General features: G+C 38.2%; 1 protein-coding gene across 1 annotated transcript in view; it reads left to right on the top strand.

Annotated features, from left to right (window-relative positions):
* Nucleotides 1-329: 329 nt before the first annotated feature.
* The window catches only part of KANSL1 (KAT8 regulatory NSL complex subunit 1), a gene marked incomplete in the record, with an annotated part of 533,970 nt that continues 508,453 nt past the window's right edge, over nt 330-25,846 (top strand). The window contains 1 exon segment of the mRNA XM_053713685.1: nt 330-1,500. Within this exon segment, the coding sequence (XP_053569660.1) occupies nt 626-1,500 (875 nt within the window).

The following is a 25,846-nucleotide window of genomic DNA, read 5'->3' as shown; positions in this document are numbered from 1 at the left end:
CACAGAACATATGTATTTTACACGTGGTATAAGAAAATAATGAGTGAACTATAGTGTGACGGGGAATATTTGTGCTGGTTCCCCCTGCGCCGCCAGTGGAATTTTCCAGCCGCGCGCAGTGTTGGGTGGGGACCCTCAATTGCTTGCGTAGGCTTCGAATGTAGTGACAGCAACTCGGACACGCGCTAAGACTACTGTCTCCGCCCGTCCCGTTGCCTCGCGCGCACCACCCCCCTTTGCCGATTCTCTTAGTTCGCGCGCACAGAACCTAAGCACGAGACTGTTTGCGCGCAATGATGTCCGTACTCGAGCGCGCGCAATGGCCGCCCCTGCAGAGGAGGAGGGGGGAGGAGTAAAGGGAGCTTTGTTTCCCTCGCAGCCCGGGTGGGGAGGAGGCCATCGCCGCAGCAGATCGTGCGTTTACCTAGCTGCGTGATTGCAAAACAGACGCCGGCGGCTCGGCACGTTGTCAGTCGCCCTTCTGACAGGATTTTCGTTGTCGTCAGACTCCGGGGGTTTGGGACCTGGGACCCCCCGGCCGGGCCATGAAGAGCTCGGGTCCCCCGGAGCCGTGACGCGTGTTCCGCCACCGCCGCCCCTCTCCGCCGGCCCCGGAGCCCCCTGTATGGCGGACATGGCCCCGGCGCTGACCGAAGCAGCCACCGAAGCTCACCAGAGGCTTAAACTGACCGCCTCATCATCTGCTTCTTCTCCCTCAGCAACCCGCGCCAAGGACGGCGAACCCAGCGAGCACGACACGCTACTGCCCGTGTGGAAACCACCGCTGTCCCCCCCCGCGGCTCTGCCGGAGGTGAACGGGGCGGGCAGGGTCGGGGTGCGGCCGGGGGCAGCCAGGAGGAGGCCTCAGAACTCCGGGGCTTCTTTACTTCTGCTGAGGCGGAGCGGACACGCACCATCCGAGGGGATTAACGGGGGATCCCGGGAGCTGATCGGAGAAAGTCGGTGTCCGGGGCAGGTGAAGGAAGCCCAGCTGGTTCGTGACAAGATTGCCCGGGCCATGGAGGCCCCAGTGCCGCAGGAGCAGCCGAGCAAGGCACTAGAGCACGCGGAGGAGGGCGGGAATACGGGGGAAATGCTGGAGCAGAGCCCGCTGCCCGGCGAGCACAGGACGGACAGCGCTACCCTGTGCCCTATGAGGGCGGCGCGCATAGCCAGCCGGCAGCAGGAGCTGGGACTGCGGGCTCGGAGGCTCTGCCGGAGACTACAGGTGATTCAGGCTAAGCAAGTGGAGCGACACGTCCGACAACAGCTGTCCGGTCTTGTGGAGCTACTGTCCGAGCGGGGGGCGGCTGGACTGCCCGGGTCCCCCCAGGAGGAGTTGAACAAATTTGCCGGTAGCTCCACGGCCAGGCTGCGGGCTGCCCAGAGCGGCTTTGATTCTGACGCTACGGAGAGTAGCTCTGGGGGAGAGAGCGAGGAGGAGGAGGCCGCGGATCACGAGGCCCAACCAAGTGGGGAGGAGCAGCGCCCAGCCCTGGGGTGAGTGTGTGATGGTAACGGGGTGCTGTGACCTCATGCCCAGGCCGCAGGGACTCGCCCCAGCAGCACTCACTCTATAACCGGGGTGTCCAACCAGAGTGGTCTATAATTCTCAGGGATACTCCTCTACCTCTCCTCATTTGCACCAGTATCTCATCTTCCCTTTCACCGTCTATATGGATGCTGCATCTGATTTCAGCACTTTCCTGCTAATTGGCCTTAATTAGATGCTTACACCAAGTCAATAAAACTGTTTTACTTACCCTGTGAGGGGATTACATAGGGCATTTTATCTATAAAGGTTGGACACCCCTGTTCTGGGATGGGTGACAGCTGAAAACCTGCAGCATGATTGGATGACACAAATATTGAAAGTTGCTTGCCCAGCATTTTGTGGTTGGGGTATGCATGCTCAAATGGATGTCCTAGTGTAATATTAAAATGCTCTTCCTTAGAAAATGTTTATTATACAAATGCTTGTCTATAGCTTCTGCTCTGTGGTTGTTGGTAAAGCTGTGCCCACCTGTTATTCTTGAGCTGGTTATTTGCAGGCTCAGCTACATGTGTATGTGATTGTGCCAGTGGGCACTAGAATGCAGTAAATAGCCAAAATTAACTTTAAAATAAATGCTATAGTGAAGGTTTTAGTCTATAAACAAACCCTTTAAAGATACAATCCAGTGCAAAGATTGCTTTAATTTGTTGGTGTCAATAGTGCACATTGTATGTGCTATATCGTCTTAAATGGGTTAAACACGCAGGTAAAGTCCTGCTCATAGTATCATGGACTTGATGTTACTGAGCAGGAAACAGCTAATTAATGTGCTGTTCGGCTGTCACATGACCGCCAACGATCAGCACCTGCATCATTTACGGGCATGTGTTTAAACAGTAAGTTTGATACTCAACCGTCCAAAAATTACATGATCTGACAAATCATTGAATTTTTTGCACTAGGGCGTCCCTTTAAAGGACCAGTAAACCTAGCAAATAATGTTATATAATTCTGCACATAGTGCAGAATTATATAACATTAGCTTAGCGCCAGATTTCTGAAGTGAATGGTTAAATAGATATCTCACAAAGAAAACAGAACGCCGCTCCTGGGTCTACTAAGCGGGTCTGTTATATTCTCCAAATCGCATTGCGTTATTAAACTCAATGTAGCTTGGTCTGGTAGTGGGAGCGATCTACATTGAGTTTAATTGCGCGATCAGGCCAGCTGTGATTAGTCAGCTTGCCCAGATGCGCTTAGAAGAAAACAGACCCGCTCAGTAGTCAGGAGCGGCGTTGTTTTCTTTGCAAGATCTATTTAACCCTTCACTTTAGAAATCTGGCGCCAAGCTGTTATATAATTCTGCACTATGTTCAGAATTATATAACATTATTTGCTTGGTTTACTGGCCCTTTAAGGGATCTACTGGTAACCTGTCTAAAAACTCCCATCATACTTGTTCTCTACCCCCTACCATAAGAGATTTTGCATTCAGGGTTTTTGTAAGCCTGCTGTTTTTGTAGCCAAAATCATTGTTGTGCAACAGGAACACGCTAAAATCTAGATTTGTACAGATTGTAGAATGTTGCTGTTGCACAAAAAAGAATTCTGCAACGAAAATAGTTGAACTTGCTGCCGCCCTTCGCATTTAGACGGTCATGAAACCCCCGAAAGCACATCTCTACCAACCACCGCTATTTAGAATTGTTCTCTCAGGAGTTCAGTGTTTATCTTTGAGCAGGTAACTTGTTGCCTCTCGTGTTAGAGGAATTGCTTAATAGAAATTGTTAGTCATTTATTTCTTGTGAAGGTTCACACACCTTATGGGTCAGGAAAGTAGCAAGCTCCTATTTGTTAAGACAGATGTGGATTAGTGTGAAAAATCTGCTGTGGGGGTGCAGTTCTTGGCTGGCCAGATTCTGAGTTATTCTCAAATCTTAAAGGGATACTAAACCAAATTTTTTTTTCTTTCATGATTCAGATGGAGTATGCAATTTTAATCAACTTTCTAATTTACTTCTATTTTTCTTCGTTCTCTTGCTATCTTTATTTGAAAAAGCAGGAAGCTAAGCTGGTTCAGCACCCTGGATAGCACTTGTGATTGGTGGGTACAGTATATTTAGCCACCAATCCGCATGTGCATCCTAGGAACTGAACATAAAACGGGCCAGCTCCTTAGCTTACATTCCTGCTTTTTCAAATAAAGATAGTAAGAGAACGAAAAATAGTAAATTATAAAGTTGCTTAAAATTGCCTGCTCTATCTGAATCGCAAAATAAAATTTGGGTTCACTATCCTTTTAAATAGTATTTACTTTAAAGGGGGGGGGGGTGAGGTCAGACTAAAATATATAACTGGATGATTATTCTATGAACACCTTGAATCCACAGTGGTTTAATACTTGTTTTTAAACATGCTTATTTAAAGGGCCATGATACCCAAATGTTGAAACACTTGAAAGTGATGCAGCATAGCTGTAAAAAGCGGACTAGAAAATATCACCTGAACCACTCTATGTAAAAAAGAAAGATATTTTACCTCAAAATGTCCTAAGTATTCAAACCCCATTGCAAAGGACTTTAAGCATCAAGTCAGTATGACAAGCAAGGGAGTGAGCTTTATGCACAATCATTTAATTTCCCTATTTAGTTTAAGGAAGTTTACTATGAAATCTCACGATCACAGTAAAAGTTCATGATGCTGATTGGCTGCTGTTCATTTTTTAATTTTTTATCTGCAGCTGGACAGTAACTGAAATACATTTTTACACAGAACTTTGCTTAGCTGAGGAAATTGTGAGGTAAAATATCTTCCTTTTTTAAATAGATATTCAGGTGATAATTTCAGCTTTTTACAGTTATATACTGCATCAGTTTCTAGTGATTTTAGCATATGAGTATTCTATCCCTTTAAATGTTTCTATAGTAGTATATGATTTAAACTTTTTACCAACTATGCCAAAGATAGAAACCTTTCTCAGTGTTTATCTTTATCCTACTTTATAAACCCTAATATCTGCATCTGAAGATATGGGGAAAAAATACTTAAAAGGGGCATGAAACCCAAAATCTTTCTTTCATGATTCCGATAGAGAATACCATTTTAAACTTTCCAATTTACGTTGCTTTAATTTGCTTCATTCTCTTATCCTTTGCTTAAAGGTTTATCTAGATATGCTCAGGAGCAGCAAATGACCTAGGTTCTAGCTGTTGATTGTGTTCAGTTAGAAACCAGTAGTGTATTGCTGATTCTTCAACAAATGATACCAAGAGAATGAAACAAATTAGATAATAGAAGTAAATTAGAAAGTTGTTTTAAATTCTATTCTCTATCTGAATCATGAAAGAATATGTTGGGGTTTCATGTCCCTTTTTAAAGGGATAGAAAACTTAAAATTAAACTCATGATTCAGAGCATGTCATTTTACTTTTAAATTCAATTCCATTATCAAATTTAGTTTGTTCTCTTGGTATCCATTGTTGAATAGCAATACCTGGGTAGGCTCAATAGCAGTAATGTACTACTGGGAGTTAGCTGCTTATTGGTGGCTATACTTATGCCTCGTCTTTAGCTCGCCAGATGTTAATCTAGCATCCATTAGTGCAGGGCTCGACAAACCCAGGAGCCTGGGAGCCACTGGCTCCTAGAATTTTACCCCTGGCTCCTAACTTTTTGGGTTAATCTCCATATATCTATATAAAAATCCAACTGTCTGGCTCCTAATTTTTGAACATATTCGTCAAGCACTGCATTATTGTATTGCTCATCCTTCAGCGAAGGATTTAAAGAGATTGAAGCAAATTTGATACAAGAAGTGATTAGGAAGGTAGTGTTTAAATGTATGCTCTATTCAAACCATGAAAGTAGAAATTTGGGTTTCAGGGTAATTTTTGTTTAATGAAAATCCTTTTTCATACTAGGGTATTTTCTTTTGCGCTTTTATATTGCTTTAAGGAGAAGAAACCCAAACACTAATCTAACAGATGAGTAAAGGGCTCTCCAATTTGTTTCAGAAATAGTTTGTCCATATACCCAGCAGCGTGTTCCATCATTTGAAATGGTTGATTACACGTTGTATACAAACATTTTTGATGGCTCACATTGCTTTATGTAGTGTATTGGGGACACAGAACAGTGTTTAGTGTAAAGAAAATTACAAAACATTGTATTGATTGACCTGTCAAAGGAGCCTGATGGTTCTTCTAGTCAAGGTGACGCTGATTCAAGGCATTGATAACCCTTTAGTTGTCAGAGCTGCATAGCATTGTTGCAGCCCTCAGCCTGTGATTTACACCTGTTGTTAAAATCCTTGATTAGCATATACATCTATCTGAAATTATTTACTGGAATCCTGATGTCTGATATTGTGATTAGACACACACAACATATTTCTATGCAAAATAATGTACATAAAAGACCACACAAGTAGCTGATCATTCTTGGTTAGCAGTTTCTATTTTCAGGAGGTGCTGGTGGGGGTTCTTGAGGGGTTGTGCAATTGTTCTTGATGGTGAAATTATCGTTTTGGGACCTGATTAACAACAAATAAGTGCCATGGCTGAAATAGTTTGGGAAACAGAGTTAACCATGCATTATGGTTTAATTGCAGTCAAGTTCATGTAACCACTCCCTAAATTCCACATTGGCTGGAAGGCTTCAAAGTCCTTTAATCTCACATGTTAACGTTTGATCTAGAAGTTGTAGCTGTGTTGAATACGGTAGTTTAAAGGGATATTAAAGCCCTTGCTTAGTATGTAGAAACTTCAAGTATGAGTCCTTAAACCTTTTACTTGCCTTTTTTTAAAAAGCAGAAGGAACCGCTACCTCTGGTTTCTACTGCTCTCTGAACAAACTTATTTTGCATTATGTATGAAGTGTGGATTAATTGTTTTCTAGAAATGTAATCGGAAATGTTTTCCTTTTTTAGTATAGTGGCCTAAAATGGCTTTTATTTTTAATTTGATTGCGAATGTTAGCTCTTTTTATGATCCTTTAAATGTGTTTTTTAGTTCAAGGACATTTATTGCAGTAAGTCTGTATTCATCTTGACAAATGAACCCTCATTGTTTGCAATAGTCTAGAACTATGGCGGTGTACTGAGGTGTTTGTGTGCTACTGAAGAGTGTATAGGATTGAGTAGATTAGCCTTTTTTCCTTATCTTTAAAGGGACAGTCTACACCAAAATTGTTGTTTAAAAAGATAGATATAACACCTTTACCACCCATTCCCCCAGCTTTGCAAAACCAACATTATCTTAATATACTTTATAACATTTAAATTGTTCCCAATTATTAATTTTACCTGCTGGAGTGTATTAAATTGGTTACAAGTAGCTCCTTTACCCCTATTTTGGCCTTTGAAATAGCTGATTTTAGTTTGTATCTCAACCTATACTGAAAGTTTTGATACTGGAGTCTCAGCTGTTGAATATCCTAAGTAAACACAGCCAGCAGAATACATTAAACTCAAAATGGGGTGCAGGATAGTTAAGTAATAACATAATTTGCAATTATCTCTGTGTATTGAGCTTTATTTTTCCAGACAAATATAAGATAAAGAAGCAAGTGTGTGTACACAAAGTGATAACATAATGAGATCTGATATTACCTGAAGCCCAACCCATTGTAATAGGCTGTGGTTTAAAAAGCACAAAACCAGCTATTTCATATACACAAACCTGAAACTTCTCATACATTTTATACTCTGCCACTGGTATAACAAGTCATTGAAAATACATTAATATAAAAACAATTTTAGTGTACTGTCCCTTTAAACCTCTACATTTCTGCCTGTTTCTAAGCCACTACAGACAACCTCTTATCACATGATTTTTTTATTGGCTTTTCGCAACAAGACGTGTGTCGTGGATAACATTGCTCACTCCCGTGGAGTTGTGCAGGACACAGCACTAACTGAAATGCAAGTCAATAGATAAGTCATGTGATCAGGGGGCTGTCAGAAGAGGCTTAGATACAAGGTAATCAGAGGTAAAAAGTCTAATAATAACCATGTTGGCTTTGCAAAACTGGGGAATGGGTAATAAACCGTATACATTTTGGAGTAGACTGTCCCTTTAAATTGACTTATTTCCTCACACCTGGTACACTAGTGATGTTAACCCAGATGTGTGTTAGTATACTGAACTCGTGCACATGCTTTCTATGACAATCCCAATAAAATTCTTTCATGGTTCTGATAGAACATTTAATTTTTAAACATTTTTCTAATTTTATTTCTGTATATTTTCATTCTCTTGTTGAAAAGAAGGGGACGTAAGCTCATGTCTGAAGCAGTATATGGTAGTTTTGCAAGAGCTCTAAATGGCAGCGATATTTCCTACCATGTAATGCTCTAGTCGAGACGCCTACCTAGATCTTTTCAACAAAGAATGCCATGAGAAGAAAGCAAATTTGATAATTAAAGTCAGCATTTTTAAATTGTATGCTCTGTCTGAATCGCAAGAGAATGTTTGCATTATCCCTTTAATTTTAATCTATTTTTATGCTATAACTATTGTCACCTGTTCTATGGCCAGACTGTTCTTGTGACACTGCCCACTGTGTAGTTGCAAGCCCAAAACACTGATACCTGCCTCTGGAACTACAATTCCCAGCAAGGATGTGTGCATTGCATAAACCTGTATATCATCTGCAATCAGGAAGATTACAGCGAAAGAGCTGCAGAGTAGACATTACAAAGAATATCTTCTTCTCACCTTAAATGTGCTGCACTGGTCCCCAGTGCTGTCTTCAATTACTAGATCTATGTATGTATGTGTTCTCCACATAAAATTTTGCCAGCCGGGGAGCATTATAAAGTAGCAGAGTGGGGGCAGTGTAATACTTTCTAAAATTATAACATTCTGCTAACCAATGCACAAATTAATGGCATAATTCAACAGATGTATTTAATATTTATTAGCTAATTTTAGCTTATAGGGACATAAAACCCATTTTTTCTTTCTTTCATGATTTAGATAGAACATAACATTTTAAACAACTTTCTAATTTACTTCTGTTATCAAATTGTCTTAGTTTTCTTGTTATCCTTTGTGGAAAAGCAGAAACGTAAGCTCAGGAGCGTGCTCGTGTCTGCAGCACTATATAGCAGCAGTTTTGCAACAATGTTATACATTAGTAGGGGGACACACTAGATAGCAGCACTATTTCCTGTTGTGTAGTGCTTCAGGCATGTGCACGCTACCTACCTAGGTATCTCTTCAACAAAGAATAACATAAGGAAAAAAAAATTGATAATAGAAGTAAATTGGAGACTTTTTAAAAATTGTATCCTCTATCTGAATCATGAGAGTATTTTTTTGGGGTTTAATGTCCCTTTAATATTGATTAAACTTTTTAGCTGAGTGGTCTGTAAAATCAGCTCGGTGGTGCACTCGTTAAAAAGATCTTGGAGAACACACACATGATAAAGAGAGAGAATTAATTTGTGGTAGAAACACAAAGTTGAAATAATATGACGGTTCTGTCCCCTGACAGCTTGACACTAGGGATCTGTTAATTGGAGATAGTGCTGTGGTCCCGTGCTTGCTCCCCTACTGGATACTTGTCTTGAGAAAGGTAAAATATTCCTTGATAGTATCCATAACCTGAGCACCCAGGTGATTTAGTCAGCATATGCAGTGTTCTGCACAGAAGATGTTGCCCTCTGGGTGGCATAATGAATTACCCGGGTGGGGGCAGTGTCGTAATTTCTAATTTCTGCTATCCAAAGCACAAACTAATTGCATAATTTAACATAAATGTATTGATAATTTGTGCAATAAAAAATTTAAATTTTTAATATTGGCTCATTTTAGCTTAATATTGGCTAAATAAAATGTGCACTTGTAAAAAGGTCCTGGGGACAACACTGTGCGAGTATTCACACTCACTTATTTCTCTTCGCCCCAAAATAATGGAACATTTTCTTTTGTTTCTTATAACTTTGACAGGGAACGTATACACCAGTCATACTGCTGTAGTTTTTACCGATACCAGCTTTTATGCCAGGTCGTATGCATGGCAGGTGGGCGTGAGCTTATGTGCTTAAAGGACCAGTAAATAACGTAAGTTGCATAATTAACAAATGTATAACAAGACAATGCAATAGCACTATTGGGTCGATTTATCAAAGGCTTTCGCCAGCCTTCGGACCCCCCCCCCCCCCCCCCCCCCCAGGTGGCAAATTTCAATCTCCCCAGTCTCATCCGACCGTGGAGATTGACAGCTCCTGCCCACGTGTGATTGGCTGTGCACGGACAGGGGGCAGCATTGCAAAAGAGCACATAATTGCGTTCTTGTGTAATGCTGAATTCAGCCGGCCAGAGGCATAACTTTGAAATTTGTGTTTCCACTTCCCCTGTACCATGTGACAGCCATCTGCCAATCACAAATGCATATACGTATATTCTGAATTCTTGCACATGCTCGGCAGGGGCTGGTGGCTCAAAGTGTAAATATAAAGACTGTGCACCTTTTGTTATGGAAGTAAACTGGAAAGTTGTTCAAAATTAGATGCTCTGTGTTTCTCAACTGCGATCCTCAAGTACCCCCAACAGGCCATGTTTTCATTACAGCTGAGTTAGAGCACAGGTGAAGTAATCAGCTGATCAGTAACCATGGCTACTAACCTGCTCTCACCAATCAGCTGATTATTTCACCTGTGCTCTAGTTCAGTTATAATGAAAATCTGGCTTGTTAGGGGTACCGCAGTTGAGAAACACTGCTCTATCTAAATCATTAAAGCTTAATTTTGAATTTAGTGTCCCTTTTAAGGAGGTACCAGAGAAATAAGGTGATTTGAGGAATCCTAAATCAGTGTAGGCTGTATTGCATTCCTGAGCAGGTGTGTTTATAGGGAACACTTGCAATATTGAAAGCTTGAAGCAATGTAATTCCAGACAATAGGTGCTGTTTAGTACAATGTGTAGATGGGAATTTATGGAGGTAACTAAGAGTTGTAGGTTCAGTGGAAGCGTAGAAAGACTTGTAAGTGTTAAGTTTACAAAAGAATGAGGCACATTTTATAGAAGAAAATTGGAAACTTTAAATTTGTATTCTGTCTTAATCATGAAATAAGTTTGGGTTTCGTGTCCCTTTAATATATTGAGAGGAATTTGCTAATACTTGACACAAAATAATTTTAAAGGGACAGCCTCCAGTAGAATTTGTATTGTTTTAAGATAGATCTCTTTATTACCCATTGCCCAGTTTTGCATAACCGACAGTTATATTAATATACTTTGTACCTCTGATTACCTTGTATCAATCATCTGACAGCCCCCTGATGACATTACTTTTTATTTATTATTGACTTGCATTTAGTACTGTTGTGCTAAATCTTTAACTCCTCAGGCGTGAACACAATGTTATCTATATAGCCTACATGAACTGGTGGTCTCCTGTTGTGAAAAGCCAATAAAAAAAAACATGTGATTAAGAGGCTATCTAGAGTGGCTTAGAAACAGGCAGACATTTAGAAGTTTAAATGTTATAAAGTATATTAATATATCAATGTTGGTTGTGCAAAGCTGGGAAATGGGTATTAAAGGCATTAGCAGTCTTTTAAACAATAACAATTTTAGTGTAGACTGTCCCTTTAAGTGCTGAGATAAAATGGCTAATGTAGTGAGAGAGATCTGTGTGTCTGCATATGCTTGATAAGAAAGAGACCTGGAACCAAACCATGTGGCAATAGGGACAGTCAGTTTTCCAGAGTATACATTGAAGATATTGTTAGAGCAAAATGAAAAGAACCATAAAAAATGGCAAAAAGGTTGAAATGTTTAGAGCAGTATATGGTGGTCAAAGGCTGTAGATGGATTAGGAGGGAGATACCAAGTCTTTTAATGTGATTTTGTTGAATCTAACTCTAAAAATAGTTTTTCACTGCCCCAGAGATGCTGCATTTGTACTGGATTCTGAGCCATTGTTACTACATTTTACGCAGTGATTGCTTTTACTACTGTAGAAGCTTCAGTCTTTAATTGGTTACAGCATAGCAGATATTGAAGGAGTAGTAATCTAAAACAGGGCTCAACAAACCCAGGAGCCTGGTAGCCACTGGCTCCCAGAATTTTACCCCTGGCTCCTAACTTTTTGGGTTATTCTCCATATGTCTATATACAAATTCAACGGTCTGGCTCCTAAATATTCTTACTGGCTCCTAATTTTTAAACACATTTGTCAAGCACTGATCTAAAAGGCTTGTGTATGTATGCCAGCCCTCTGCTGCTGAGTAAACCTTTTTAAAAGAAAAAGAAGCAGCGCTGAGAGGTATTTAACTTCCAGACAAGCCACTAACACGGCCTCTGTGTGCAGAAGCAGAGCGCTGCGCACGTGGGAGGCCGTGTTGTCAGTGGCATGTCTGGAAGTTGTTTGAGGGTTTCTTTTGTGCCTTACAATATGGAGCACTGGGATCTATATTTTCTTTAATGAACCGCTAAAAGCTAAAGCAGAGGTGCCCCCCAAGCCTGCAGCAGGATAGGGCTTATACTGCCTGCTTGTCCTCTTGCTTTATTTCCCGCGCCTCTGCCCAGGAGCATCACATGGGCTGGGTTTGTTTGTACTTTGCGCTTCTTTGTGTGTAACTGTCTCAATATATATGTATCCGTATATTGGTCAGTCATTGTATTTGTTACAACATATTTTATTTGTCTTTCTGGATATGTGTATTAGTTTAGTGTGTGTAACCACTGTGTGCTGTGGCATGTAGTGTGGCTACTTGTGGCATGAACTCTCATGTATATACATCTGATTGTACATATGCACTACCTGCAGGTCAGTTACCTGTGATAATGTGTGTGTGATATATATATATATATATAATTTTATGTACACATCTATATAAACATTACTTGCACGTCAGGTATCTGTTTGTACTTGTATACATATACACCTCAGTCAGTGTACATATGTATTACCTGTTATTGTGGAAAAAAAATAATTATATCGATCTATTCTATATCGATCTATTCTATATCTATCATCTATTCCTTGCACTTATATTTTATTTAAAGGGACAGTCAACACCAGATTTTTTGTTGTTTAAAAAATTTGTGGTGCAAATAGATGTTTATAGACGTTTGTTGTTTATAAAATCGTGATTAAAATCGAAAATCTCATTTTATGGCAATAATTGCGATATGTAGTTTTTCACGTATCGCACATCCGTAATATCAAAAAAATCTATCTTCCCTCCCCTTCCTGTTTTTTCTGTTATTTTAAAGGGACATGAAACCCAAAATTGATTTCATGATTTAGACAGAGCATACAATTTTAAACAGCTTTCCAATTTACTTATATTTTAATTTGCTTCCTCCTTTTCTTATCCTTTGCTGAAATGTTTATCTAGGTAAGCTCAGGAGCATCAAAGAACATAGATTCTAGCTGCTGATTGGTGGATATAGATATAGGCTCACCCATGTGTTCAATTAGAAACCAGTAGTGTACTGCTGCTCCTTCAACAAATGATACCTAGAGAACATGGACAAAATGATAGTAGGGTTAAATTAGAAAGTGGTTTAAAATTGTATTCTCTATCTGAATAATGAAAGAAAAGTTTTGGGTTTCATGTCCCTTTTAAAAATGAAATGATTGTATGCATGAGACTTCACAAACCCCGCCTTATCTAGGTCCCTGACTGGTTTTAGCAGAGATAAGAAGCACAAAATAAAGCCAGTTTTTATGATCATGCCTTACTGAGCCTGCACTTGTAACAAGTCTGGATTGACTCCTCCAAAATAAGCCAAGTGGTAGGTAGAGTTTGGTAATTGAAAAACAATTGCATCTAACAAGGTGATTGCAAACCTTTTCAAACTCACCCAGCAGGCTAGATGTTTATTGGAATCAGTTTTGTTTGCAGTCTTGCACAGTGTTTACTGTCTTTTTTTACAATATTCCAGGCTTTCCCTCGTCTCTGACCCTGTGGTATAACTGCTTGTAGCATTTATTGGCGATACATACATATCTTCCTTTTAAAGGGACACTAAACCCAAATTTTTCTTTCATGATTCAGATGGAGTATACAATTTTTCTTCGTTCTTTAGCTATCTTTAGTTAAAAAACAGGAATGTGATTCATAGGAGCCGGCCCATTTTTGGTTGCGAACCTGGGTTATGCTTGCCTATTGGTGGGTAAATGCAATCCTCCAATAAGCAAGCGCTATCCATGGTGCTGAACCTAAAATGGGCTGGCTGCTAAGATTTACATTCCTGTTTTTAAAATAAAGATAGCAAGAGAACGAAGAAAAATTAATAGGAGTGAATTAGAAAGTTGCTTAAAATGTTGCTCTATCTAAATAATGAAAGAAAAAATTGGGTTCAGTGTCCATTTTAAGGAGAGGTTTGATGGTTAAAGGAACTATATAAAATACCTGCATTACATTTAGGTTATAGCTATAGTGCATAATTATCACCTATGTTTTTGGGGTTTAACTTTAACACCCCTTCTTGTTGCTTTGTTACTTTGCAGGGCATGTGACCACTTTTAAATTGAAATAATAAATCAGGTGGACTTAAAGGGACATTGAACACAAATTTTTTCTTTCGTGATTCAGAGCATGCTATTCTAAGCAACTTTCTAATTTACTCCTATTATCAATTTTTCTTTGTTCTTTTGCTATCTTTATTTGAAAAAGGCATCTAAGCTTTTTTTTTTTTTTCAGAACTCTAGACAGCACTTTTTTTTTTATTGGTGGATGCATTTATCCACCAATCAGCAAGGACAACCCAGGTTGTTCACCAAAAATGGGCCGGCATCTAAACTTACATTCTTGCATTTTAAATAAAGATACAGAAAGAATGAAGAAAATTTGATAATGGGAGTAAATTAGAAAGTTGTTTAAAATTTCATGATCTATCTAAATCACGAAAGAAAAAATTTGGGTTCAGTGTCCCTTTAAAGGGACATGAAACCCAAAAATTTTCTTTCATGATTCAGTTAGAGAATACAATTTCAAACAACTTTCCAATTTACTTCTATTTAATTTGCTTCTTTCTCTTGTTATCCTTTTCTGAAATGTTTAGGCAAGTTCATGTGCAGCAGAGAAACTAGGTCTTGGCTGTTGATTGGTGGCTGCAGATATAAACGGATTGTCATTGGCTCACCCATGTGTTCAGTTAGAAACCATTAGTGCATTCATTGCTGCTCCTTCAACAAATGATACCAAGAGAATAAAACAGATTAGATAATAGAAGTAAATTAGAAAGTTGTTTGAAATTGTATTCTCTATCTGAATCATGAAAGAGAATTTTTGGGCTTCATGTCCTTTTAACATCCAGTCAGATGCTGTAGCTCTTGCTGCTCAATTCGTGTATCGTAATACCTAGCTGCTGAAGCCAAGGTGTGGGAGTGCACTTCAATGTGGTGGGCAAAACTGTATGTGATTGGCTGCACAGCTCAGGCATATGTTCATAATATGTAACCGCAACATGTAAAGATCAGGCTTACAAATAATTTAATTGTAGTTCTAGAATCTAGAAGGAAGCAAACTTGCGAGAATAGTTGTATGGTGAAGGACTGAGTAAAAGGGGTGCCCTTTATAAAGTAGGCACTGAGTAAAAGGGGTGCCCTTTATAAAGTAGGCACTGAGTAAAAGGGGTGCCCTTTATAAAGTAGGCACTGAGTAAAAGGGGTGCCCTTTATAAAGTAGGCACTGAGTAAAAGGGGTGCCCTTTATAAAGTACATAGCAACGCTACCGCCTTGCCTTCAACCAGGTTTGGGTTTCATGCTGAATTAAAGGCAATGATTTTGTTGTGTTTCTTTCATGATTCAGATAGAACACTGGTTTTCAGAACTCCACAGGACACATTTTGAGGATATCTGAACTGGAGCACAGGTGAAATAATCAGATGATTAATAAACATGGTTATTTCACCTGCTCTCACTCAAGGTAATCCTGAAAACCTGACCTGTTGGGGAGGCCTGAGGTTTCCAGTGAGATGGAACATACAATTTTGAACAACTTTCCAATTTACTTCTATTAAATTCTTTGTTTTCTTGTTCTTTGTTTAAAGCAGGAAAGTAAGTTCAGGAGTGTGCACGTGTCTGCAGCAGGTTTGTAAAATGTTTAGCAAGAGCACTAGATGGCAGCACTGTTTCCTATCGTATAGTGCTCCAGACATGTACATGCTGCTTATTTAGTATCCAACAAAAAATAACATGAGAATGAAGATTATAGAAGTAAATTGTATTTTCTATCTGAATCATTAGACCTTTTTTTGTGTCCCCCTTTAAGGTTTTTTTAAACAAATTAACATCCTTTTTTTACTGCAATTATTTTCAGTAGCCAAACTCCAGCCACCATTTGCCTTATTTGGAGGTGCCAATCTGGGCTTTAGTCTGCAGACAAGGCCATATGTAGTATAACGTACTCTTAGTATAAAGTACTTTTGTCAAATTAGGCACAGAAATTTAACAACTGTCCTTGAGAAGTCAGCTGTTTGCTTTTCATTCCTGAGAAGTAGAAATTGCTCAATTTTCACAGCTAAATTACATGAAAAAGGGGCAAAATAATGAAATTAAGTTTATTATCTCAAGGTGTTTACTATCCCTTTAAAGTCACATTAAACACTTTGAGATGGTAATATAAAATGGTAAATGGTGTATATAAAAAGAGCAATATACTTTAACATTTGTTTTGTTCCCCTTTCCTGTAATTCTACTCCAAAATTGTGAGCTTTTCAATTCCTGTTATAAATAGGTCACTAGAGTGTGCAGCCATTTCTAACTGTCCCTTATTGGCTACAGCAGAGAAGGTAACCTAAGTTACATCATGGCAGCTCCCATTGTTTTATAGACGCTAAGGGCTCGATTTATCATTCATATTCTCCTAGATTTTCTCCTAAAAGTTCTCATGAGAAATAATTCTCCTATTTATCATTCAAAAATGTGCGTAAAATTGGGCAAGTTAGACTGTAAAAGTCTCCTACTCTGTTCTCTCTCCTTGGAGAACATGTTCTCTAAAAAAAAAAAGGGTTAAATTAGATCTCTTTAGTCGTATTTCATATAGTTCTCATAATTCTCCTACTTACAAATTTATCATTTATATTCTCCTGTGGAGGAATGAAAGTTCTCCTGCAAGTCCCTGCAATAAAGTTCTCCATAGCTACAGTGGAGAACAGCATTAGAAATCTATACTCTATCAGTTGTAGAAGCAGTTACACAAAAAAGGGCTCTACAAGGTGCAAAAATGATCTATAACAAAGCACAATAATGTTTATTGGAGCGCAATAATAATTTATGATTGAGTGAAAAAAAAAAAATCATGGAGCGCCAAAATAACATAACAGAGCATAAAAATATCTATTAGGGCATAAAAATAAGATATAAAAAGGCGCTAAAATTGAAGCACAAAACAATGAAAATGTAGATCTATTTTCTTATGTGAAAGTTTGCTGAAGAGGGGCGTTAACAAAGCTACTAGGAAGGCTGTATAAATATTTCTATTGGGTTATATATGATTGACATGGAGAACAATTGCTTATTTTTAGTGATAAATATGGAGAAGATACTAATCCGACTGGAGAAATTTATCATTATTTCTCCTCAGCTCTCCTATGGAGGAAAAAAATATTATTTATATGATACAGGCGCACATGTGCAAGTGTGGAATAGAATTTCTCAACCTACTTTCTAAAGAGGCACATGGCAGCCATATGGCAGTGACATGTGCCTGTTACACACCTCACTTTCTTGGGTTAAACCCTTAAGGACCGGGCATTTCAGACAAAAAAACGGCTCAATACTATTGTTAGCCTATTCTATGGGATTTACCACCTGGGTGCAGCTTCTTTTAGCCCAGTAATGCTTTTCACAGAGAAGAACTTTCCTGTAGTATATCAGTCTGGTCCAGCGCCGAAATACCAGGCAATTCCTCTCTGAGCAAAGAACACAGCAACCCCAGACAATCGTTTCGGCCTTTATTGGGCCTCGTCAGTGAGGTGTAGCCATATTCTTCTAAGCACACTGGCCCAATGAAGGCCGAAACGATTGTGCCCCTGGGGCACTTTCATTCATTAAACTTTACAAAGATGCTACCATAAAGCAAAGGTTTTTAAAAAATAAGTGGCTTTGTAAAGTTTAATCAATTAAAGTGCCCCTGTTTTTAAGATTATTTTTTAGATACCGGGCACTAATTCCTTAAATTGATGGTAAATCCAAGCGTATAACACGCTAAGATTTACCATCACTAAAAATCTTCTCCCAATGAGGTGCCGCTTGCACCTCTAAACCAATAGCTATACGTGGATACAGAACACTGTCAGTTGACACTCCTGGCTATTGGTTTAGAGGGGCAAATTTCACCTAATTGAAGGAGACCGATGTGCCGTGGGCGGCCAGAGCTGCTGAGTTTAGCTATGTGCATTGGCACAGAATGGGTGAGTTTAGCACCTTTTTTACCCATATGGTCACTGAACCTCCATTTTGATTTTCAGCTATGGTAAATCGGAGCTTTGTTAAACGTTTGGATTTACCATCACTTAAAACTTTGCAATCACTTTAAAGTGAAGGTAAACTTTGAATGAAAGCCCGGTTTTTAGAAATACTATTAAAAACAGGGGGACTTTCATTCATCAAAGTTAAGAAAGCAGCCGTTTTTGTTTAAAAACTTACCTTTCGTTATTTCACAGCCGGAGCAGCTTCCCCCGCATGGAGATCCTCTTTACACGTCCGTAATGACTAATCCGGCTTCCTCCAATCACGGCATGGCCTCAGGCAATGTTACCTCTGGGGAGGGAAAGATGTGATTGGAGGAAGCCGGCTTAGTCATTGCTTATGTGTCAAGAGAGGATCTCCGGGCGGGGTAAGCTGCTCCAACTGTGAATAGGAGAGGTAAGTTTTTAAACAAAACGGCTGCTTTTTAAACTTTGATGAATGAAAGTGCCCCTGTTTTTAATAGTATTTTAAAAACCAGGCTTTCATTCATCAAAGTTTACCTTCACTTTAAATTCAACATTTGAGCAACACATTAAATGTTTCATTATTAAAAGTGAAACATTATTGCAATATACATAATTTTTTTTTATTTTGCTTCCTTTTAATGTAAAATACATCTGAAATTTTTACTTGTTCCACTTTTTATTAGGGAGAATTGGGTTAAAATTACATACCCTATTTGAAACATGAGTTTTTTTTTGGGACTTGACTCTCCCGTTAATACTATTAGCTAATTTATTGGTGAGTTTTTGTTTACCCATACTTCCTTTTCCTTCTCTGTATTTGCTCTTTTAAGGTGGATTATCAGTTTTGCATCCACAATCATGACGGGGAAAGCATTCCTTGTAACAGCAGTGTACATACTAGGTAGTTTAGGTGTGAATATTGTGTATACATACAGTCATATGCAAAAGTTTAGGCACCCCTGACAATTTCCTTTTGATTTTCATTTATAAATAATTGGGTGTTTGGATCAGCAATTTCATTTTGGTCTATCAAATAACTGAAGGACACAGTAATATTTCAGTAGTGAAATGAGATTTATTGGATTAACAGAAAATGTGCAATATGCATCCAAATGAAATTAGACCGGTGCATAAATTTGGGCACCCGTGTCATTTTGTTGATTTGAATACATGTAACTACCTAGCACTGATTAATTGGAACACACAATTGGTTTGGTGAGCCCATTAAAGGGCCACTAAACCCCAAATTTTTCTTTCATGATTTAGATAGAGAATACAATTTTAAACAACATTCCAATTTACTTCTAATATCTAATTTGCTGCAATCTTTAGATATCATGTGTTAAAGAAATAGCAATGCACATTGGTGAGCCAATCGCATGAGGCATGTATGTGCAGCCACCAATCAGAAGCTACTGAGCCTATCTAGATATGCTTTTCAGGAAAGAATATCTAGAGAATGAAGCAAATTAGACAATAGAAGTAAATTAGAAAGTTGTTTAAAATGGTATTCTCTGTCTGAATCATGAAAGAAAAAAAATTGGGTTTAATGTCCCTTTAAGCATTGAACTTCATAGACTGCAGAGATTTAAGCTGTCAGTGTCAACTGTGAGGAAACGGAAGACCACAGGCACAGTTCTTAAGACCAGAAGTGGCAGGCCAAGTAAAATATCGGAGAAGCATAGACTGGTGAGAACTGTCAAAAACAGCCAACAGACCACCTCTAAAGACCTACAACATTATCTTGCTGCAGATGGTGTCACTGTGCATCATTCAACAATTCAGCGCACTTTGCACAAGGAGAAGCTGTATGGGAGAGTGATTCAGAAAAGAAGCCTTTTCTGTACACACGACAGACTCACTTGAGGTATGCAAACGCACATTTGGACAAGCCAGCTTCATTTTGTAAGAAGGTGCTGTGGACTGATGAAACAAATATTGAGTTATTTGGTCCATATCAAGGGGTGTTATGGCGGCAAAAGAACACAGCGTTCCAAGACAAACACTTGTTACCCACAGTAAAATTTGGTGGATGTTCCGTCATGCTGTGGGGCCGTGCCGGTACTGGGAATCTTGCTAAAGTTGAGGGTCGCATGGATTCCACTCAATGTCAGCACATACTTGAGAATAATGTTGAGGAATCAATCACAAAGTTGAAGTTACGCCGGGGCTGGATTTTTTAACAAAACGACCCAAAACGCTGCTCAAAATCTACTCTGGCATTTATGCAGAGGAACAAGTACAATGTTCTGGAATGGCCATCCCAGTCCCCAGACCTGAATATCATTGAAAATCTGTGGGGCGATTTTGAAGCAGGCTGTCCATGCTCGGCAACCATCAAACCTAACTGAACTGGTGATGTTTTGCAAGGGGAATGGTCCAAAATACCTTCATCCAGAATCTCATTACAGGCTTATAGGAAGCGTCTAGAGGCTGTTATTTCTGCCAAAGGAGGCTCTACTAAATATTGATGCAATATGCCCAGATTTATGCACCTGTCTAATTTCGTTTTGATGCATATTGCACATTTTCTATTAATCCAATAAACCTCATTTCACTACTGAAATATTACTGTGTCCTTCAGTTATTTGATAGATCAAAATGAAATTGCTGATCCAAACACTTAATTATTTATAAATGAAAATAATGGAAATTGTGAGGGGTGCATAAACGTTTGCATAAAACTGTATATTCATATTTGCTATTGGATGAAGATTAGAAAGGAATATATACCTCGTTAAATGACTACAAATAAACTAAGCCATATCAGTGCTAAACCACCATAAGACAAGAGGACAGGCTACCCCAGTCTAATTGCACATGTGCAGAGTCCATGCTATATCTGCAGATTTGTGTTTGGCCAACAAGGGTACTTTTTGTTCTGGGGGACAGGGAAATAAGTGAAATGATGAAGCATAAAACAATATGCTCATTTGACAAAATAAAACTGCAGCATTCATTGCAGAATTCTTCTCAGCCCCAAAGGTCTATTATCATGCAGCTTACAATGTGTTTGTCTCTTTAATTCTAGTAGCTGTGGCTCTCAAGATTTAACATTTCTTGCATTGCGTCAGTAGTTTTGTGGTCTCCTCATACATTAGGCACAGGCAATTTTGTTCTTCTCTGAGAAACGTTAGATGCCAGCTGTGGTATTATGTAAGATTGGGGGGTTTAAAGGGACAGTTAATAAATGCGAGATATTAAAGCAAAGATTATCTTGATTATGTGGAAGTTTTTTAATTTAAAGGGACAGTCAACACCAGAATTTTTGTTGTTTAAAAAGATAGATAATCTCTTTATTACCCATTCCCCAGTTTTGCAAAACCAACACTGTTATATTAATACTTTTTACTTCTTTGACTAACTTGTATCTAAGCATCTTCTAACCACCCTAATCACATGACTTTTAGTTATTATCTATTGACTTGCATTTTAGCCAATTAGTGCAGTGTCTGCCACGAGCGTGATCACAATGCTATCTATATGGCCTACATGAGCTTGCTCTCCCCTGCTGTGAAAAGTAAATAAAATTGAGGCGGCCTTCAAGGGCTTACAAATTATCATATGAGCCTTCCTATGTTTGCTTTCAACTAGAATACCAAGAGAACAAAGCAAAATTGTTAATAAATAAATTGGAAAGTTGTTTAAAATTACATGCCCTATTTGAAAAATGAAAGTTTTTTTTTTTTTTGGACTTGACTGTCCCTTTTAAATTGACTGTTTAAATATAGAAGCAAAGTGTGTGTTTTTTCTAGTCTCATCTTCTGTAGACCAGTGTTTAACCTTTTTTTTGCCGTGGCACACTTTTTTACATTAAAAAATCCTGTGGCACACCACCATCCCAAAATTTAAAAAAAATCACAAATTGTAGCCTAATACAGTGTGTGTATGTATGTATATGTGTGTGTGTATGTGTATATATATATATATATATATATATATATATATATATATATATATATATATATATATATATATATATATATACATACACACACACACACTCTGTATGTATTGTGCTATTATGCCATGCCTCCTACAAACTACCCCTGCACTGGGAGTAAAAAACAAGTAAAGTTTAAAAAATATGTCACACTGTTGTCAGTCTGCCGCGGCACACCTGAGGATCTCTCACGGCACACTAGTTGAAAAACACTGCTGTAGACTATTAGAAGGGGGGCAGGATAGTTAAGTAATAAAATGATAATTTTCCATTGTTCTCTCTAAGTATTGAGCTTTGGTTTTCTAGACACATATAAGATAAGGAAGCAAGATTGTGTACATAAAAGTGATAACATAATGATATCTGATATTACCTGAAGCTCAACCCATTGTAATAGGCTGTGGTTTCAAAGCACAAAACCAGCTACTTCATATACACAAACCTGAAAATGCAATTTCTCATAAATGTTATACTCTGCATCTGGTATAACAAGTCATTGAAAATACATTCATATAAAAACAATTTTACAGTGTACTGTCACTTTAATCTTTTGACCCAGTATTTGAAAACCACAATCCTGCTCTTTCAAATGGGTAGTCCTGGGCTTATCACGCTGCCAGATAATTGTTATAAACAGGGCTCCAAAAACTCGGGAAGCCACTGGCTCCTACAATTTTATCCCTTCTAACTTTTTGAGTTGTTCTCCATATATTTATATACAAATACCACTGCCTGGCTCCTAAAAGTATATCTGACTCGAACACTGTCCTAAACATGACAATACCTCTCAGTATTGGCCCTATTTTTGGTGTTCTGACAATTTGTAAGAGGCTTTTATTACCCTTTTTCCATATAAATAAACCATAAGATCCTCATTAAAAAAAGTAAGGTCCCACAATTCAAATAAAGGGTTTCATATCATCACAGCTATGAAATGATCATCATAGTAATATTGATAACCTGACAGTAACTGCTAGCCTCGTTTTGATATTGATACACTTTTTTTTATAAGTGATTTTCTGAACTAATAAACGTTAAGAATCCACATAAATGGGGAAAATGTAAAAATATGTAATATTTAGTAAAATTCTATATAGGATGACTTTTGGTACAACTTTTTTTTTAATGTATTTTTTGCTACACCAACTAGTTTGTTTAGGGGTAGGAGCATACATAAATTGTCAAGAATGGGTTAAGTGACCACTGTGGGTAATCAGAATATCTAATATTTGTATGTTTAGCTATTTTATACCTATTTTCTGTATATATTACAAGACGGCTCATAGTGTCAAAATACATTTTACCCCCTTGAATGCTAACGACGGCTCAGAACCGTCGCTAGCACTCACTTACCTTGAAAGCAATCTGAGGGCTCCCATCAGCTCCCACCCCAGCGATCGGGGCCTGTATAGTGACAGGCATCGCTGGGGCTTCCTGTTACATGCAGTGACGTCACGCGCAATGACGTGATGACGTCACCAAAACTTTATTTATAAAAATTACAATGGACAAGATAGGGAAGGGGGGCATGCGGCTTAGAAGCCTGTATCTCAGGCATCTAAGCAGCTACAGACCGCCAAGACCCACCGTTGGAAAGGTAATTGCCTAACCTTTCCAATGGTATAGTCTTGGGGATCTGGGTTAAAAAGTAAAAAATAAATTGGTAAAAAACAAAAAATAAATCTAGCTTGGCACTCAAATGGTTAAACATCTGATTTTCTATTTATCTATTGAAAAGTATAGATATAAGATACTAAATGATGGTGTTGGGAAGGTGAACAGATGCTAGATGTGGGACAACAAAGTTTGGGTTTGAAATAATTAGGGAATGATGCCTGTGCTGCTATTTATTTAAAAGACATAAGTCAAAATTAAAGGGACAGTATACACCAAATTTTATTTAACTGCATGTGATAGACACTACTATAAAGAATATGCACAGATACTGATCTAAAAATCCAGTATTTAACAGTTAAAAAACAAAACAAAAAACAAACTAAGAAGCTCCCAGTTCAGCACTGTTGAAAAGGGTAGGCTGGAACACCCACTGAACGTGGCTGTATAGCAAAAATAGCAGACACTCCCCCTCCCCCTTCCTCTGCATATTCAGACTCTTTACGCAAACAGGAGTAGTTGGTTAGAAGTCTGAAAATCAGCGCAATGTTATTTAAAAATAAGAATCCATATAATTTTTTTTTTTTTTTTTTTAAAAAAGCTGTATAGGCTTTATAAATGGATCATCTATGCAAAGAAAAATCTAGTGTATATCCTTTTTAAACTTTAAAATTACATGCTGTATCTGAATCATTAAACAACTTTCCAATTTACTTCCATTAACAAAATGTGCACAGTTTTTATATTTACACTAACTCACCAGCTCCTACTGAGCATGTGCAAAAATTCACAAAATATACCATGCCTTTGTGATTGGCTGATGGCTCTCACATGATACAGGGGCAGTGGAAATAGACATAACTTAAACATTTGTCAATCAAATCTACTACACATTTGAAGTTCAGATTAAAAGGACAATATATTATAAAATTGTTTTTCCCTTAATGTGTTTCCTATTACTTTTTTACTAGCTGCAGAGTATAACATTTATGAGATTTGCTTTTTAAGGCTTATTGTGTATATGAATTAGCTGATTTTGTGTTTTGAAGCCACAACCTAATAAAATGGGTTGAGCTTGTAGTTATAATCAGATCTCATTACTGTATCACATTGTGTACATATACCTGCTTTATTTTATATCTGTCCATAAACCAATCACCAATACTTGGAGAGAACAATGGGAAATTACCCACTGGGAGTATAATTTCTTCTACTGACTGTGTTAACACAGCTTGGCCTCGAGGCCAAAAACTTTCAGGATGGGTGGGGATACCACGGGCTAAATAAACTATTTCAAATGTCAATATAAGGGTAATGGAAATACTTGTAAACAATTTAATACACTCCAGTAGGTAAAGTGGATCATTGGGAACAAATTAAAGGGGAGAACATTTTTGAGTAAACTGTTCCTTTAAAGGGACACTCAGGTTAAATTAAATTTTCATGATTCAGATACAGCATGTAATTTTAAACAACTTTCCAATTTACTTCCCTTAAAAAAAATGTTCAGTCTTTTATATTTACAATTTGAGTCACCAGATCCTACTGAGCATGTGCAAGAATTCAGACTTTACGTATATGCATTTGTGATTGGCTGATTGCTATCACATGGTACAAGGGGAGTGGAAATATACATAACTTTGAAATTTGATATAAAAAAGCTACTACTCATTTGAAGTTCAGACTAAGTGCTATTGCATTGTCTTGTTATCTTGCATTTGTTGATTATGCAAATCTAATGTGTTGACTGGTCCTTTAAGTGCTATTGCATTTTGTATTTGTTCATTATGCAAATCTCCTGTATTTACTGGTTGTTTTTTCATATGGTGGCATCTTCCTGTATTCTATTTTTCCTTCTATCCATTCTATAGTTTACCATTTCAACTTTAAAATGCTGCACTACTGCTAGTATGTTGATTTAGCAAAGCAATGGAACCATAACCCTCTGGATAAATCAAGCTGTTGTATTGTGTTCATATTTGTTTTGTTAGATTAGCAGATTCAGTACCTTGGTATGTGGAAGCCAGTTGTTTAAATGGCCTGTAGGTATGAAGTTGTGTATTTGGAGCTTTACATCCTGTTTACGATGCACTTTCTATGAGAGCCGAGTGACTGATTTTTTTGGTGGTTTCTGTAAGGCCGAAGTCAGCACATATAGGGGAGATAATGGGGTTATTTGTATGTGTTTAGACGTGGAATAATTAAGCTGTTAATGAGCCAGTAATAACATTTTTGGAGTTGGGGTCCTATGGCCCCGGAGATTAAAGGGACAGTAAACATACAAAATGTTATATAACTGTGCACATAGTGCAGAATTATATAACATTATCTTATCTTTTATAAATCTAAAGCATTTCCTGGTGTATGTTTTTTTTTTTTTTTTTTATTCC

This window comes from Bombina bombina, chromosome 5 (genome assembly GCF_027579735.1).
Source record: "Bombina bombina isolate aBomBom1 chromosome 5, aBomBom1.pri, whole genome shotgun sequence".
In the NCBI taxonomy this organism is placed as follows: domain Eukaryota; kingdom Metazoa; phylum Chordata; class Amphibia; order Anura; family Bombinatoridae; genus Bombina; species Bombina bombina.
This window is presented reverse-complemented; position numbering and strand designations above follow the sequence as displayed.